At 42.9% G+C, this 13,777-nt stretch overlaps 2 protein-coding genes across 2 annotated transcripts in view; both read right to left on the bottom strand.

The window, feature by feature from the left end:
- Nucleotides 1-331: 331 nt before the first annotated feature.
- On the bottom strand, nt 332-3,684 carry LOC105568892 (dnaJ homolog subfamily C member 2). The gene is made up of 5 exons (XM_012024910.1): nt 3,435-3,684; nt 2,821-3,096; nt 2,342-2,726; nt 1,163-2,267; nt 332-904 (listed from the first exon to the last, which is right to left on the bottom strand). Exons 1-5 carry the CDS (start codon nt 3,484-3,486, stop codon nt 854-856), a joined length of 1,869 nt encoding a protein of 622 aa, XP_011880300.1. The 5' UTR covers nt 3,487-3,684; the 3' UTR covers nt 332-853.
- A 97-nt stretch (nt 3,685-3,781) lies between these two features.
- Nucleotides 3,782-13,777, bottom strand: part of LOC105568893 (rab11 family-interacting protein 2) — a 13,712-nt gene continuing 3,716 nt past the window's right edge. Inside the window, exons 2-7 of the mRNA XM_012024911.1 lie at nt 8,384-8,422; nt 6,803-7,049; nt 5,916-6,291; nt 5,419-5,699; nt 4,757-5,213; nt 3,782-4,623 (exon numbers count right to left, since the gene is read on the bottom strand). Of these exons, the coding sequence (XP_011880301.1) occupies nt 4,453-4,623; nt 4,757-5,213; nt 5,419-5,699; nt 5,916-6,291; nt 6,803-7,049; nt 8,384-8,422 (1,571 nt within the window). The 3' untranslated portion in view covers nt 3,782-4,452. The remainder of the gene's footprint in view (nt 4,624-4,756; nt 5,214-5,418; nt 5,700-5,915; nt 6,292-6,802; nt 7,050-8,383; nt 8,423-13,777) is intronic.

Here is a 13,777-nt window from a genome sequence, read left to right as displayed (position 1 = left end):
AAACGAGATTTCTTCACGAAAGCCTATCATATCGTCCTCGAAAAATAGTTTTCCTGCATTTGGCGATAGAGAGAATAGCCACATTTGTAAAATTCCACTCACAAATATATCACGAGTAAAATCATTTTCATATATAAATGAAGACAAATATTTCACTTTCAGTCAGTAGTATCTACTACTACTACTATTACTATTTCACTTTTAGTCATTAAAAACGCTTATATAATTATGGCAAATGAAGGATTCATGTAATCAGGATAGATAAAGGATAAGTACTCACGGACCGGGACTACAGGAACATCATCGTCGGGCATTTTTATCCAACGGGCGCTTTCCAAAACATTGTCGTTTATTTATAAAGTCCATCGTTCTCCTCCAAACGTTGCTTCTTTCCGACGACAGCAGCTCTTCTTTATTTTACAATACTTACAATATGAAGTGTAGGTCGATCGCAAAAATTTGTTGCCAAAAATAAATATACACAGAAGATTCTCCTGAGTAACGAGTTCCGTCTTCGTGGAAATAATGGTCGGGCAGCACTGCTTCAAAGATCCGTTCAAAGTGTGCAGCGCGTAGAAATAAAACGTATCGCAGGATCGACTGAACAAAACAGGTTGAATTTCTCTGTATGCCGTGCAACTGATTTCTGTATCGGCTGTAGAAAGGCACAAGTATGCACGCGAACTGGCACTCAATGAGTAAGCTAAGGTTCTTGTCCTCCAGTCTTAAATTTCGTTTATAATTTTCTAGGGAAGAAATCCATTTCGAGGAACGAAATAGCCATCGAAATCGCGAAATTGAACTAGAGTTCAATAAGTTAGAAGGAAATTTCGAGCTTAGCGTGCAGTTAATATTATTTCGTCATCTGCGCCGCCTTCTTCGCTTTCACGAGCTCGACCAATTCCTGCAACAAAGAGAAACAAACTTGTAGCTCGGTTCATTATGCATTAAGCTAATGTAATGCTTGATATAATTATTTAAAATATCGTACTTTATCTTTTTTCCTTTTCTTAAAAAAAAAACTTTATAGTGACCATTTATATAACTATGTTTAAGTAAGGTTTAAGTAAGGTTAAGTTGATATAATATAAAACTTTAAGACTGCAAACTTGGATTGTGCAATGATATAAGTCATGTAACACGTTCTTTTCTTAATGTTTACCTTGTATCTCTTCATACATTCCTTTTTCGTTCTAGTAGGTATACACGCTGCGATTTGATCCCATCTGTCCGGAACTGTTGTCGGATAAGTTTTCAATGCTTGTTCCAAGAGTTTTTGTTCACCCGGCGTCCACGGGACAGGTTCCTTTTTAATCTCCTTGGGTTCAGCGGTTACTCCGTTCGCGATTGGATGGTCTAGGCGCTCCGTGACGGCTGGCATTCTTTCTTCGATAGCTTCCTTGCTTTTTTTCTCAGCGATGAAGTTGTCGAAGGCTTTCTTATTCGCCTGTTCTTTTAAACTCGATTTGCTAAAGTCGGTCGACTGTAGACTCTTGGCCTTTGCCAGAACTTCCTTGGCGTCGCGAACAACTCCACTGGTGGAACTGCTGTGTTGATTGATAAAATTGGCTACTACTTCCCAACGTTGATTGGTACCGGCAGGGAACAGGTTGACAGCTTTTATCAAGAGCTGCAAGTCGGTCTCACTCCAAGGTGCGGTACAGGTCTTGGTCTGTTTATCAGGTGTGTTTCTTGCATCGTTACTTATCACATTTATGCGACGTTCCTCCTCGATTCTTCTTTCAGCCTCTTCGACAACGCTCAAAAACGCGGATCTACCGTTGGTCTGAAGATTCTTCATCGCCTCTTCCAGCTGCACGAGCTTAAACAGCTCACAGATCTTCTCTACGCTCTCCATGTGTCGAAGACTCTCTTCTGAACTTTTAGCAAAGTAATGGTTTGCCTTGCAAAAATCCCTGAACGCCTTCCTTTCTTTGCGTAACGCCTTCTTCTGTAGTTCTCGCTCCTGCTTCAGTGCGTCTTGCTTCGCCCTTTCCTCGGATTCTCTTTTCTCCTTCTCCAGTCTCTCCTTCTCTGCTGCGTCCCGTGCTATTCTCTCTTCTTCCTGTTGCCTGGCCTTTGCTGCCTCCTGCTTCGCCCTCTTCACTGCGTTCTTCTTATCTTTATCATCTTGCTGGAATTTCTTTATCCTAGGATCTATATTGTAAGCCATGTCCACTAAAGTACGTATTCGCGTCATCTCCTCTTTTTTCCGTTTCGCTCTCGTGGCTTTGTTCTTCTTCTCGATCCATTTGCGCATGTCCCGGCTGCAATTAATTTCGTCGTGAAACACTATGCCGTAATTTCCCTCAAAGGAAATTCTGTGATTTGTCGTACTTACTCTTGACCACTCTCCTTGTCTTCCTCGTCGAGATACGAGTACTCGCGCCAGGAATCAAAGTCGTACCAAAACGAGTAGAACTGTTCCACCTTCTCTCGCGGCGTGAACGGCCCACCCAGTTGCGGCACCGGCTTCTTCGCGGACCACCGCGAATTCTCTTTAAAGGCTTTACCCAGCACCTCGAAAAACTTGTTCCGACAGTCCTTCTCTTCTGGCAGACTGTCGTCGAAGTAAGGATCCACGCTGTCGTAGCTTCGCCTCTTGGCTTGACTCCCGAGGGTCTCCCAGGCACGAGTGATACACGTAAAGTAGTCGTCGTCTGGTCGGATCTCTTCGCCCATCGCCTTGCGCTTGTCGGGATGGTGCTTCAATATCTTCAGCTTGTCTGCAATTCACGTATTAGACATATACTCAACTTGTTGTCAATCTCGAGTCAGCGTTTACATCTACATTCTTCTAACGGGGCATACTTTACGTACAAGCTCTCTTGATGAGATCTTCGGTCGCTCGGTGCCTGAGGTCTTTTATCCCTAGAACGGCATAGTGATCCTGATCCTTCCAGTCTCTCGGATCCAGTGACCTGAGGTATTCGAGATCGTCCGCGAACTGATACTGGGACAGATCCTCCTCCTCCTCGTCCGACGACTCCGAGACGCTGGCGCGCGTGAGGCTGCGGTGGAACTGGGCTCGCCACGCCAGTGCGGTCGAATATAAAACCACCGCACCTGCTGTGCCGGCGTTGGCTTTGCCTACGTCTGTAACACATTAACGGTTCAAGATTTAACTCCAAGTCGGAGGTGCGACGGATCTTTTCGTGACGCGACGCGATTAAACAACGCCGGGCAATCGGACGCGAAGTCGGGAGCACATGGTGTACGCGCGTAAACTCGACTACCTGTCACGGACGGCCCCGGCGTCGTCGCGGCGAATTCGCTCTCCGCGGCGAGGAAAGCGACCGGGCTAACTGACCGACACCCGCGGGAGAAAATGTCCCGTCGAGGGGCGCGCGAGCGCATCCGAAAAACCCGCTGCTCCCCGACAAATCTAACCTAACCTCCAAAGGCCGGTGTCGCGCGGCGGATGGCCGGCTTACCGGATATGGAGTTGAACGCCGCCGAGTCCTCGTTCCCGGTGCCGTCCGTCATCGTCGTGCGGTCCTCGCGACGGGCTGGTCCTGAAAGTCGCGTACGGGACACGCGAAAGGGCTCCTCGACCGCGCTACGCGAACATCCCCGATGGCTCGAACTCTCGCTCGCGCACGAAATTGCCGCGAGCGCCAGCGCCGCCAGCTCGGAATCCGCCGCTGACCTAACTTGACCTTCGACCGGGAATTTCAACAGTCTCTCATTTGCGTAACGTTAATTCAGTATCGGCGAAATAACGTTAAAAGCTGATCGGGATGCGATTTCGAGTGAACGACACTTTAATATCGTTCTTGTATTATCTGTATATTCTTTTTATTCAATGCTCGTAATTAAACAGTGCTTTAGTTAACAAGGCATGGTTCGAATTAATGCGAGTGCGTACAAGACGGAAGGCACGTGTTTTCCTGCGTTTATTTCTCGCGAAGCTTCTCGCCCCGTCAGAACTTTTACTTACTTAGAAAAAAAAGTATTCTTAGGTAACTTATACGGATAATTATAAGAGAGATACATTCGTGTTCGCTGTATGTTTCCTCGCAAGTTCGTTTGGACGGAAATCTCGATCGCCAACGAACACAACGAACTGTCGAACTTGGGACACTTTTGCTTATTGGGAAGACGGGGGATTACGTGAAATGCAACTCATTTTCAACTGACAGCCACACCCCATTTTTTGTTCGTATCGATAATAAGTGAATTACTATCTTATACTTGTCATCACTTGATTGTTCTACAATCTCGCGGATATTATAAATAAATACGAAGAAATGGATTTCGCAAGCTGCTGCGAGAACGCTTATATCTTTTCCTTCAAGTTATGATGCATAAAAGAAAATAAATTAGAATATAGGGCAATGTTAATAACAAATAGCCACTTGCAACTTGTCAGTCATGTCTAGGTAAAAGTATCACTAAGGCGTGAAAAGGGAATGATCCCCGAGTGGAGGAAAGCTTCGCAAATTTGTCTCTTTACTGGTTCCCGGGGGATGACAATCGCCTCTGATACGGATTCTGGAGTAATCGCGGAGAGCATTCGATTACGCGTAAGAGTAGCGCGTCGATATAATCCTCCAGATCGCTGAGTCTCTTGTTCTTCTCCGTGACTTGCGTCTGCAGTTGCAACGCCAGTTCGATTAGATCCTACAAGCAAAGTGTTTTGGTTAGACTAAAACGGTAATTGTCTTGCAACGAGAAATTTGTCTCGTGAGAAAAAAAGTCACTTCAAGAAAATAATAAAAATGAATTAGGAACACTTTGATGCTTCGACATTTACTTCTCTCGATTTTCCGTCGAACTGGTTAAGGACCTCGTGCGGCAGGCGACTCTTGGAATTCGCGGCGTTCTTAACGGCGTCCTCGCCACCGATGATGATTCTTTCGGAAGACAGGTGATTCTCGTCATTGGCATCTTTGAATTTACCCTCCTTGTCCTTCTTCTTGTCCTTTTTCGCGTGCTTTTCCTCCTTGGGACTTCGCGGGCCATACTTCTCGTCCTTCTTATCCTTCGGCTTGTCTTCCTTCGCAAGCTTCTCCTTGCTGGCGGCGAGCTTCTCCTTGCTTGCGAATTTCTCGTCCTTATTCCTCGGATGAAGAATTTCTCTCGGCGCCGGGCTGGGCGGTTCCGGAAGATCTCTCAACCTTGATGCGACTGGTGATTGCGAACGAACAGGCGATACGTCGCGTTTGTTATCCTGCGGCTCATCCACCACAATCTTAGGCTTGCTTCCCCATCTGACGGGCGCAACATGCGCAGGCATTACTTCATTATGTTGACACGTTTTACTTAATAACTCTACGTGTTATATTTTTACTAACGATATAATTTTGTGTTAGTAATTGTAAGCATTTATTGAATCGTAAAATGCGTTTTTTTTTCTACTTCTTTCCTATTTCTGTTCAAGATAAATATCTTTGAAACGCCTTCGAACATTTTTACCTTTTAGGCACACTGCTGGCCTGCTTGCCGTAGAGCTTCAAACCCCACTCGTCGTCCTTCGTCAAATTGTCGACCCTGGACAGATTCGTGGTAGACGCACTCATGGCAAATCGCGGCGGTTTGCTCGGCGCGGCGTTAATTGGTACCGGTGGCGTGTGCACCTCTCTGAAGACATTGCTCTGCAAGCCATTCGAGGTGCTGTTGGTGTTGCCGCTGTTAACACCCGGGTACACGGGTGCGTTCAGCGACGAGGCCGAGCTTTTGTGGGACAAATCGTCAAACTACAACAAATTAAAGTAACTGAAACATATGTTCAACAAATTTATTTCTCTTTATTTCGACTATTGTTTATGTATCTTAAGTATATATTTTGTAAACTAGAAATGATAAAATTAATCAAACCTCCACTCGTCGGGATTAACACAGCGGTTTTAATAGAACATCATTATCAGATATTAAATACAAATATTGACGATATCGTTCTTGCCTCCACTTACCGTGAATTCGTCTTCGTCTTCGCTGATAACTCCGGGATCAGCTTCACCCGGTTCCTGTCGTGTGATTTTGAATTCGCGTTCCTCCTTCTCGTCCAGATTATTCCCATCGAGCCGATTCTTGCTCTTGCCTTTGACTTTGTTCCCGATTGACTTGGCTAATTTTTTTAGGCCTTTGCGCTTCTCGAGGCTGCCGATACTGAGCAAACTGCCGCCGATCGACTGCGCGGCCGTGGACAATTGTCCCAGGGAGCTTTTGTGACGCTCCTTCTTACTTAGGTCGGTCAAACTTCCAGCCTTTACGATAAAGCCGATCTTCACCTCCAGCTCGCCTCTCTCTTTCGTGTTCTCTTTACCTGGTTTGCTGTTAAGAGCGTACCTAATACAAGCGCATTTATTCCCTCACAAATCCAAAGACAACGAGTAAAATGTTGTTTTCATAAAGCAAACCCGTACAGCACGCATGTCTACAAGACATCTGTAAGACGTACGTGTTGTTTGGAAAATTTTAACAGCAAATCCTAAACACTAATGATCGAAAACATTTTACTTATTAATAATCTATGTGAAATTTATAAAATGCCGTAAATATGTTGAAGACAAAAATATGGACGAAGAAAGTAAATACAAACAGCATTAATTGTAAGGTGAGAAAGTATAAGTTGCCCTACGTTAAATTCATATTTGGCCGTATGAAAAATTGATTGCCATACAAGATGAGTGGTCAATAACATCACGCTATAGGAATGCAAAAAGGAATGCGAGTGATTAATGAGATAGGCGGTACGCCATAAACGGTTTCTCTTTCCCGAGCAATTTTTCCGTGGGTGGCGAGTGTGGGAGAGATTTGCATGAAAGGCAATTTGCAATTAACGCTATCGAAAACACACCATCTGTTCTTGGGCCTCTCGTACACGTCGAAGCTGGAGAGCGGTACGCTGACGGTGCCGAGGAACTCGTCGACACCCAGGAAGTTGCGGTGCAGGGCGGTGAGGACGATTTCCGCGGTGTTTCCCTGCTCCGGGATCTGCAGCTCGCATTCCTCGTGCCATTCCACGTCCTTGGTAGCCTTCTCCTTCACCGACGTCTGGTACTTTTCCTTGCCGAGTGCGATCGTCACGAAGCAATCGTTGGTCTCTGCGTACGTACATGTACAATTCGGCGTGTCGTACCGCAACGTGGGCGAGGATCGGGTGTCGACCGGGAGCGAGGTCGGGAGATCAATGAGATGTGTGTAACGGGAATTAAAGGTCTCAACTGGGTAAGAAAACACGTCTGGCCGTCGCAACACGTTCGCTTAATATTCCCGTTAAAAAGAGAAAATTCTCGGCTTTGGTCTTGACTGTAGTTACCTCCGTTCGTTTGCTCACACTGGCTTGCATATTAATAAAATAATACGCAGATAGAAATTGGTAAAATTGGGGCAATTCATTTCGCCTTTGCACGTAGATAATGAAAAGGTAATTTAATCCGACAGCGTATGACACGCTATCGACACGCTTCAAAATATCTCTCCATACAGATGGAAACCTATCATTAAATGTAATATATGGTCTCTCGTTAGCAACGTGGCGTTTGCTTATTTTACATTGCAGCTAAATAAGCATAGTAATGTCACAACGCGTGTATCGTGGACGCGCATCGGGAAGTCATTAACTCGTCGCGCAATTACACTGATTATTAGGTCGAGAAGATAGCATACGCGCTCACGTTGAATTGGCTGCAAAAGTCGGTGCGCCAACATGTAAAAGTTCTACCGAGCATTTTAAAATACGCGTTGTAAAATTTCTGTGTCAATTGGTTGCTTCAAATCAGCAAAATGTCTTGACAAACTTTATAACTTGCACCCATCTCATGCTAGAAATTTGTTATTTTCCGTCCTCGGAGTTGACTAAAATATGCAATATGTCTTTATTTTGAATACTCTTCTTACTTGACATGCTCTCGTTATTTAATTTTAGTAGGTCGTCGATTTCTCAATGAATAAAATGGCATAAAATTTCGCGACGGAAATTCTGCAAACGGGATTGTGCACTTCGCACTGGACGAAATTCGAGTTTCCGTTGATATAATCCAAGTAACGACGTACGAAAATTTGTGCGTATTGTTCTGCAAACTCTGATCGCTTTGCCAGCGAAAACCGGATGATTCATGACCTAAAATAGCCGCGGAATACGAGGTCACTCGGTATCGGCGCGAACACGCGAATAACGTGCAGGTAGGTAAGAAACGTGATGATGCACGGGAGAAAACAGGTGACAGCTGGATTATTGAGAGATCAGGATGCTCCGGGCGTTAAAAGATCAAACACTTTTTACGACTCAATTAATTTCACGTTAATTAAAATGTTGTACGTAAACACTCGGTGTCTCGTTACTTATATTTTTCTCACAAATTCTCACAAATAAAATGACCGTTAATGGGAGAGGAAAAATTTACAAGTGTATTCAAGATACAAATATCGTACTCACTGTGCTTTCCTTTAGTCAGCAAGTCCTTGGCCTTCTGAACTGTAAACGATAAAAACCAAGTGTCAGTAATAATAGACACAGAATAAATGTTGAGTTGTATCGACACATATAATGTATTTTCTAATCTTATTTTTATTTAATATACTCGTGTAGTAAAGCATAGAATAAGTCGTCAACTAAATTGATCTTTCAGTCTCAACAGCTTTGTGTCATTAATGCTAACAATGTGCTCGTAAATAAATATGGAGATATACGTATATGTGCTACACGTTCGATAACTTTATATCACGCATTTCAATATTAATGGGGTAAAGCATTGATATGTAAATGCGGTAAGTCATCGTGAAAATAGAGATTTCTTAAGCAGCTCTCGCGCACATCTACTTTTTTTTTCTTCAATCGACTTTCCACGACCCGTGCCCGAGAAAATCTCACGTTATGGCTTTCGCGCATAATCGCTCTCGCTTATATCAGAGTAAAAGCTGCACGTATGTATATCAGTTACCGCCCCATTGATTCCGCGATTCCGAGCGGTCAGTCATTGTTTTGTCATCCTTATTTTTTTATATCGTCGCTCATGCTTTTAAGATTGGCGCCATAAATATTGATATTTAAATATAAAGAATATAAACTTAAATACAACTAGCACACATTTTAATGTTTGTGCGAACGATATCTTTAAGTAGCTCACGTAATGTACGTATGTAATAAAATGTTTCGTATTTTATTAGTTTGCACTTTAGATCTCGTTTAACAATAACTGGTCGTGACGTCGAAGATAAAATGAGAGATATGTGCGAATTAAGAAATCAATGATAAGCGATCGAACTTGATTGAATTTTGCAATTGGTGATTTAATTATGCACGTCAAATATATGCAAATGGTGCATCGTTTGAAGCTTGTAACCAAGAGAAAGACTCCCGTATTATGTATTACTTAAGTGCAACTTTTGCAAAACCTTGACCGAAATACGGAATTTAAACAATGAAATCACATGGTTACAGCACATTCCCAGACAGTTCCCGGCAATTTCATTGCGCTACAAACGAAGGTCCCTCTTGCAGAGGTCTTTCTTTCATCGCGTTTATCTTCAATTGATGTATAAAAATATATATATATAAATTAGTAAAGCTCGTATGTGTTAAACACAAATTTCAAAGAATTTAAAGGACTCTGAGCCGTGACAGGATGGCAGTGTCTAAATATTCTATTCTAAATTTATTGCGAAAAAATATCACCTCGGCCAGGGTTTGAACCTGGACCTTCCTCTCGCTAGGCGGGCGTCTCAACCAATTCGACCACCGACGCACATGGCAATACTCATCGCAATAAACAGTCTAATGTTGATTCTCGAGTGCCACCTATCGTGACAGTATTCGAAATCGAGAACTGTGCGCCGACTTGATTTGTCAGTCTTAAAACACAGTATCAATATATATAAAAAATATATATATCTACATCTGTGCGTAAAAACGATTAACACAAATCGAAGCAGAAGATACCTTGCCTGCTCATTTTCTCGATATTAAACTTTCGTAGTTTCAGTGACATGTTCCAAGTTACTGTAACGTGGCATCGACCTTTGGCAGATGCATCTTCGTTATAAGTGAAACTTGAAATCTGAATCTACATAAACCGCAAGATCTCGTGAAGTGATTACGGAATAAATTCGCGATAAAAAAAAAAAGAAAGGAGCGAACCCGCGTGTGTCTCACTTCCAGCGGTAATCCGTTAGCTCGTAACACGAAGCGTTACCGAATAACTGTCGGAGGAGCACTTCCTCGTTCTCACACGCGCAACGGCGATGAACCATAATGGACGCGTGAGGTACGAGGAGGGTAACGTATTCCCCGATTTCTCGTGCACCGAAAGAGAGGAGAGCCGGGAGAGCCGAGTCTCCCGTTGCAGCCTCCTCCACGGATCGCAGTCGAGACGAACTCCGAAGTCCTCGCCGCGACGAGGCCCGCAGTCGAGTACCGTTTAGTCTGATGGGAGCATTTTTCAACGCTTCGTGCGTCTCGGCAACATGCGGCCGCGATCGCGATCATCTCCGACACGCGGCTCAATTTCACGTCCGATCCTTTTCCTATATGCAAAGGATTTTCTACACTAGGAGAGAATTTTCTCCTAAAATTAATCCTGAAAATCATGTAATGGAGACTCGGAACGACCGTCTGTTCGCACCAACGATAGCAATGATTGCGATACGTTGGTGTGAACAGACGGTAGTTCTATTCCGAGTTTAGTGCGATCGATGTTATACGGAAAATGGAATTTTCATTTTTCCTTATATTTCTTGATGGACATTCTTCAGATTCAGACTGGTTGGCACTTGTCTGACTTCAGGATGTAATCAAGACGTCCTTTTCATTTGAAAAGGACCGGAATTCTCGGTCGAAACGTTGTGTAATTGCCAGACGCGTCGAATAATTGTTTTCCATGATGTTTTTATTTCAACTAATCACTCGAAGAAGACTCCCAGTATATATTTTAGTAGTAAAATGTATGGTAAACTTTCAGAAAACTCTCACAAAGTTCTTCGAAGTACCACGTTGTCCCACGATTGCATGATTTTCAAAGTGAATTCTAAGAGAAAATTCTCTCCGTGTACAGTCGTGGTCAGAAAGGTTGTCCGATGTTGATAAATTTCAGAAATACAGTCTATCATGCGAGAAATTATGGCTTTCGCTCACGGATATATGCAGCGACACGTTGTTAAAGCAAAGGAATGATGCACTGAGAAAAATGTCCGATTAAATATTATCGGATAATCCAATTACATAAGAACAAACGGATATATCCGATTAAATTGTATATCCGATGAAAAGTATGATCGGTTTGTCAACCAAATTTCATCGTTAACTGCATTTCATCGGATAAATTTCATCGGATGTGTCCATAATTTAATCGGAAAACGTAATCGGAAAAATTAACCATCGGAAACACTATTTAATCGGTCTATCCGATGGAAATTTTTCTCAGTGTGTGTACGAATATTCCGAAAACTTATTGTAAAACGTTGGACAACCTTTCCGGACCATGACCATAGGTTTCATCGCGAATTTTTTCTCCAAATGATCATAGTTTTGTATAAAAACAATTTTACAAACGGACAATAATAAAATTAAGGGCGCGACACAATTCGAAGATTTTTTCCTGTCCGAACGTCACGAGCTCGGAAGGCGAGTATCCGGCCCGACGAGCGAAATACTTTATGCAAAAGCAGAGGAAAGGGGAGCATCGAATAGCCGCTAAGCATGCTTTCACGCGTCGCCTATTTTGCAGCGAGACTGGGAACTTGTCACTCGTGGAAATTGCGAGACGGGGATTTATAATTACACGATATATGTGGCACAAGAATCACTAATTGCTTTTACCCCACTATGAGATTTTACAGCGCGCACCCGCCATTACAAAACGATAGACGGGAACGTATCTATAATTGCGCAAGATTGAAAAAAAAAGTTATTTCGATTTTAATCTCTTCCGCCGAGAAACGTTCTCGCTGACTCACCCTGGGGGAAACTTTATGAATTCGCACCTGGGGCTCGATTCTTGAATATATTCGAAGGAGAAACGTATGCGAAAATTCTGCTCTTACAGAAAAGTCGCAAGTTGATTGGCTATTCGCATGGCTTTAACCAATCGGCTTTCAACTTTTCTGTCAGAGCAGAATAGTTCGTATACGTTTCTTCTTCGAATGATTTCGAGAATCGGGCCCCTGGTGTTGCTGACCGTTTTGACCACGGGTCTCCGGCTTTTCTTCCCTCCCTCGAGCACGTGGCAACGACGTGGCCGCGATGCTCTCGATTTGACACCCGAGTTAACGCTCGAAGGTAAAAGTCTCGCGCGTGCTAATTAAGAGGACAACGTGCTACAACGCGAGCACGCTTTCGCGAGTTAAACCGCACGCTTCGGGCTTTTATCTTATGATCGATTTGTTGTGAACGGCAAATTACCCTAATTAAAAAAACCTGGCAAAACTGCACGCCGAATGGAAGACCACGATGAATTGCCGGCGATTAAACTGTCGTAGAAAGAAACGATAACGATCGCATTTAGATCATCGGAGGCGATATGCGTGCGTTTTAAACATCGACGTTAGATACAACCGATGAGTAACGTAACTGTTTTGAACAGCAGTACACGGGATGCGTCATTATAGATGCACGGCCGAGGGATATCGCACGCCACTCGAAAATTTCAGTATGTAGATTTCTGCACACGATATAAACTCTTTCTCGCGATAGAATATTCACCAGGCAGGTAGAACCGACGTATTTCCGCGTGCTGACGTTTACTCGCAGCACAGCGATGCGTTCGCATAATTGCATCGCGTTTAATTGCACAGCCGGAGTTAATTGAAATTATGACTAGAAGTCGTTACAAACCGACAAAATTACGATCCTCTTACGATAATCTTACCAAGTCAATGGGAAACGAGAGAAAGAGAGGCGGAGATAAAAATAAAACAGATTAATGCAGTTCATCGGTCAATCGTCGCAGATAACAAGTTTTGTTTTGCAAATAATCTACCAAAAATTATCACACCGCGCGTAGGTTTCTTTATAAGATGCTTTTTGAGCATGATATAGGCGACAAGATTAGAGCGTTCATGAATTTGAGACGCGGTAATCTGGAAAGATATAAATAAACATTGGCTAGAAGAAAACGAAAGAAAATGTGTCTTTTGCAATACGAGATCGGATAGCCTTGAGCATTACATAGAGGAATGTAGTATGACATCACACCGGTTCAAGAAATTAGGGAAAAACAATAAAGAAATAAGGAATAAGATATGGAGCGACGAATTATAGATGCGGTAAAAGGGGATACTATAAGAAAGCTATGGATGGAAAGAGAAAGCAAGTTGCGAAGTTTAAAGAGAGAAAAAGGAGAGAAAGAAGAGGAGCAAGAGGAAGAAATGTAAATAATATAAGATCAATACAAGACTAATAAAGTGTAAATAAGGAATACAAGATCCATACAAGTGTAAGTGCAAATAGGCTAAAAATTTAACATAGAATGAAGCTAAGCTTAGTGCAATGTATGCACGCTAAATTAGAATAAAGTGTCTCTCAGCGTTTTCTTAAATTTTCGCAATTTTCATTCTTTTCCTTAAAATTTGACACCCTGCGATTTGATTACAAAGCTCTTTAGGACATACGTTTAATTATAAGACATTTTCTTCATAGAAGCCAAGGAATGTCCCTTTACATCTTCGACTATTACCCAGGACACACCCTGTATACGTGCGTATTCAGACTCGTCAAGTGTTTTTCATGTTACACGGCGCATAAGATTACAAATAGAATAGCACTTTGACTTCTGACGCGAATAACATAGATAATCTAAAGTAGACTTTAGAAATTAGTGTTTTCTAGTAATTCTAT

Source organism: Vollenhovia emeryi, unplaced genomic scaffold (assembly GCF_000949405.1).
Source record: "Vollenhovia emeryi isolate VEMERY1.0 unplaced genomic scaffold, V.emery_V1.0 DF939127.1, whole genome shotgun sequence".
Lineage (NCBI taxonomy): Eukaryota > Metazoa > Arthropoda > Insecta > Hymenoptera > Formicidae > Vollenhovia > Vollenhovia emeryi.
The sequence above is the reverse complement of the archived record's forward strand: the minus strand, read 5'-3'. Positions and strand labels throughout refer to the sequence as shown.

What these genes read in the sequence shown, in the direction of transcription:
- LOC105568892 (XM_012024910.1), bottom strand. Translation starts at nt 3,486, where the DNA reads ATGACGGACGGCACCGGGAACGAGGACTCGGCGGCGTTCAACTCCATA. An exon ending in GGCGTTCAACTCCATATCCG is followed by an intron (nt 3,097 to 3,434) that starts GTAAGCCGGCCA and finishes AATGTGTTACAG; the next exon opens with ACGTAGGCAAAGCCAACGCC. An exon ending in AGATCTCATCAAGAGAGCTT is followed by an intron (nt 2,727 to 2,820) that starts GTACGTAAAGTA and finishes CGTGAATTGCAG; the next exon opens with ACAAGCTGAAGATATTGAAG.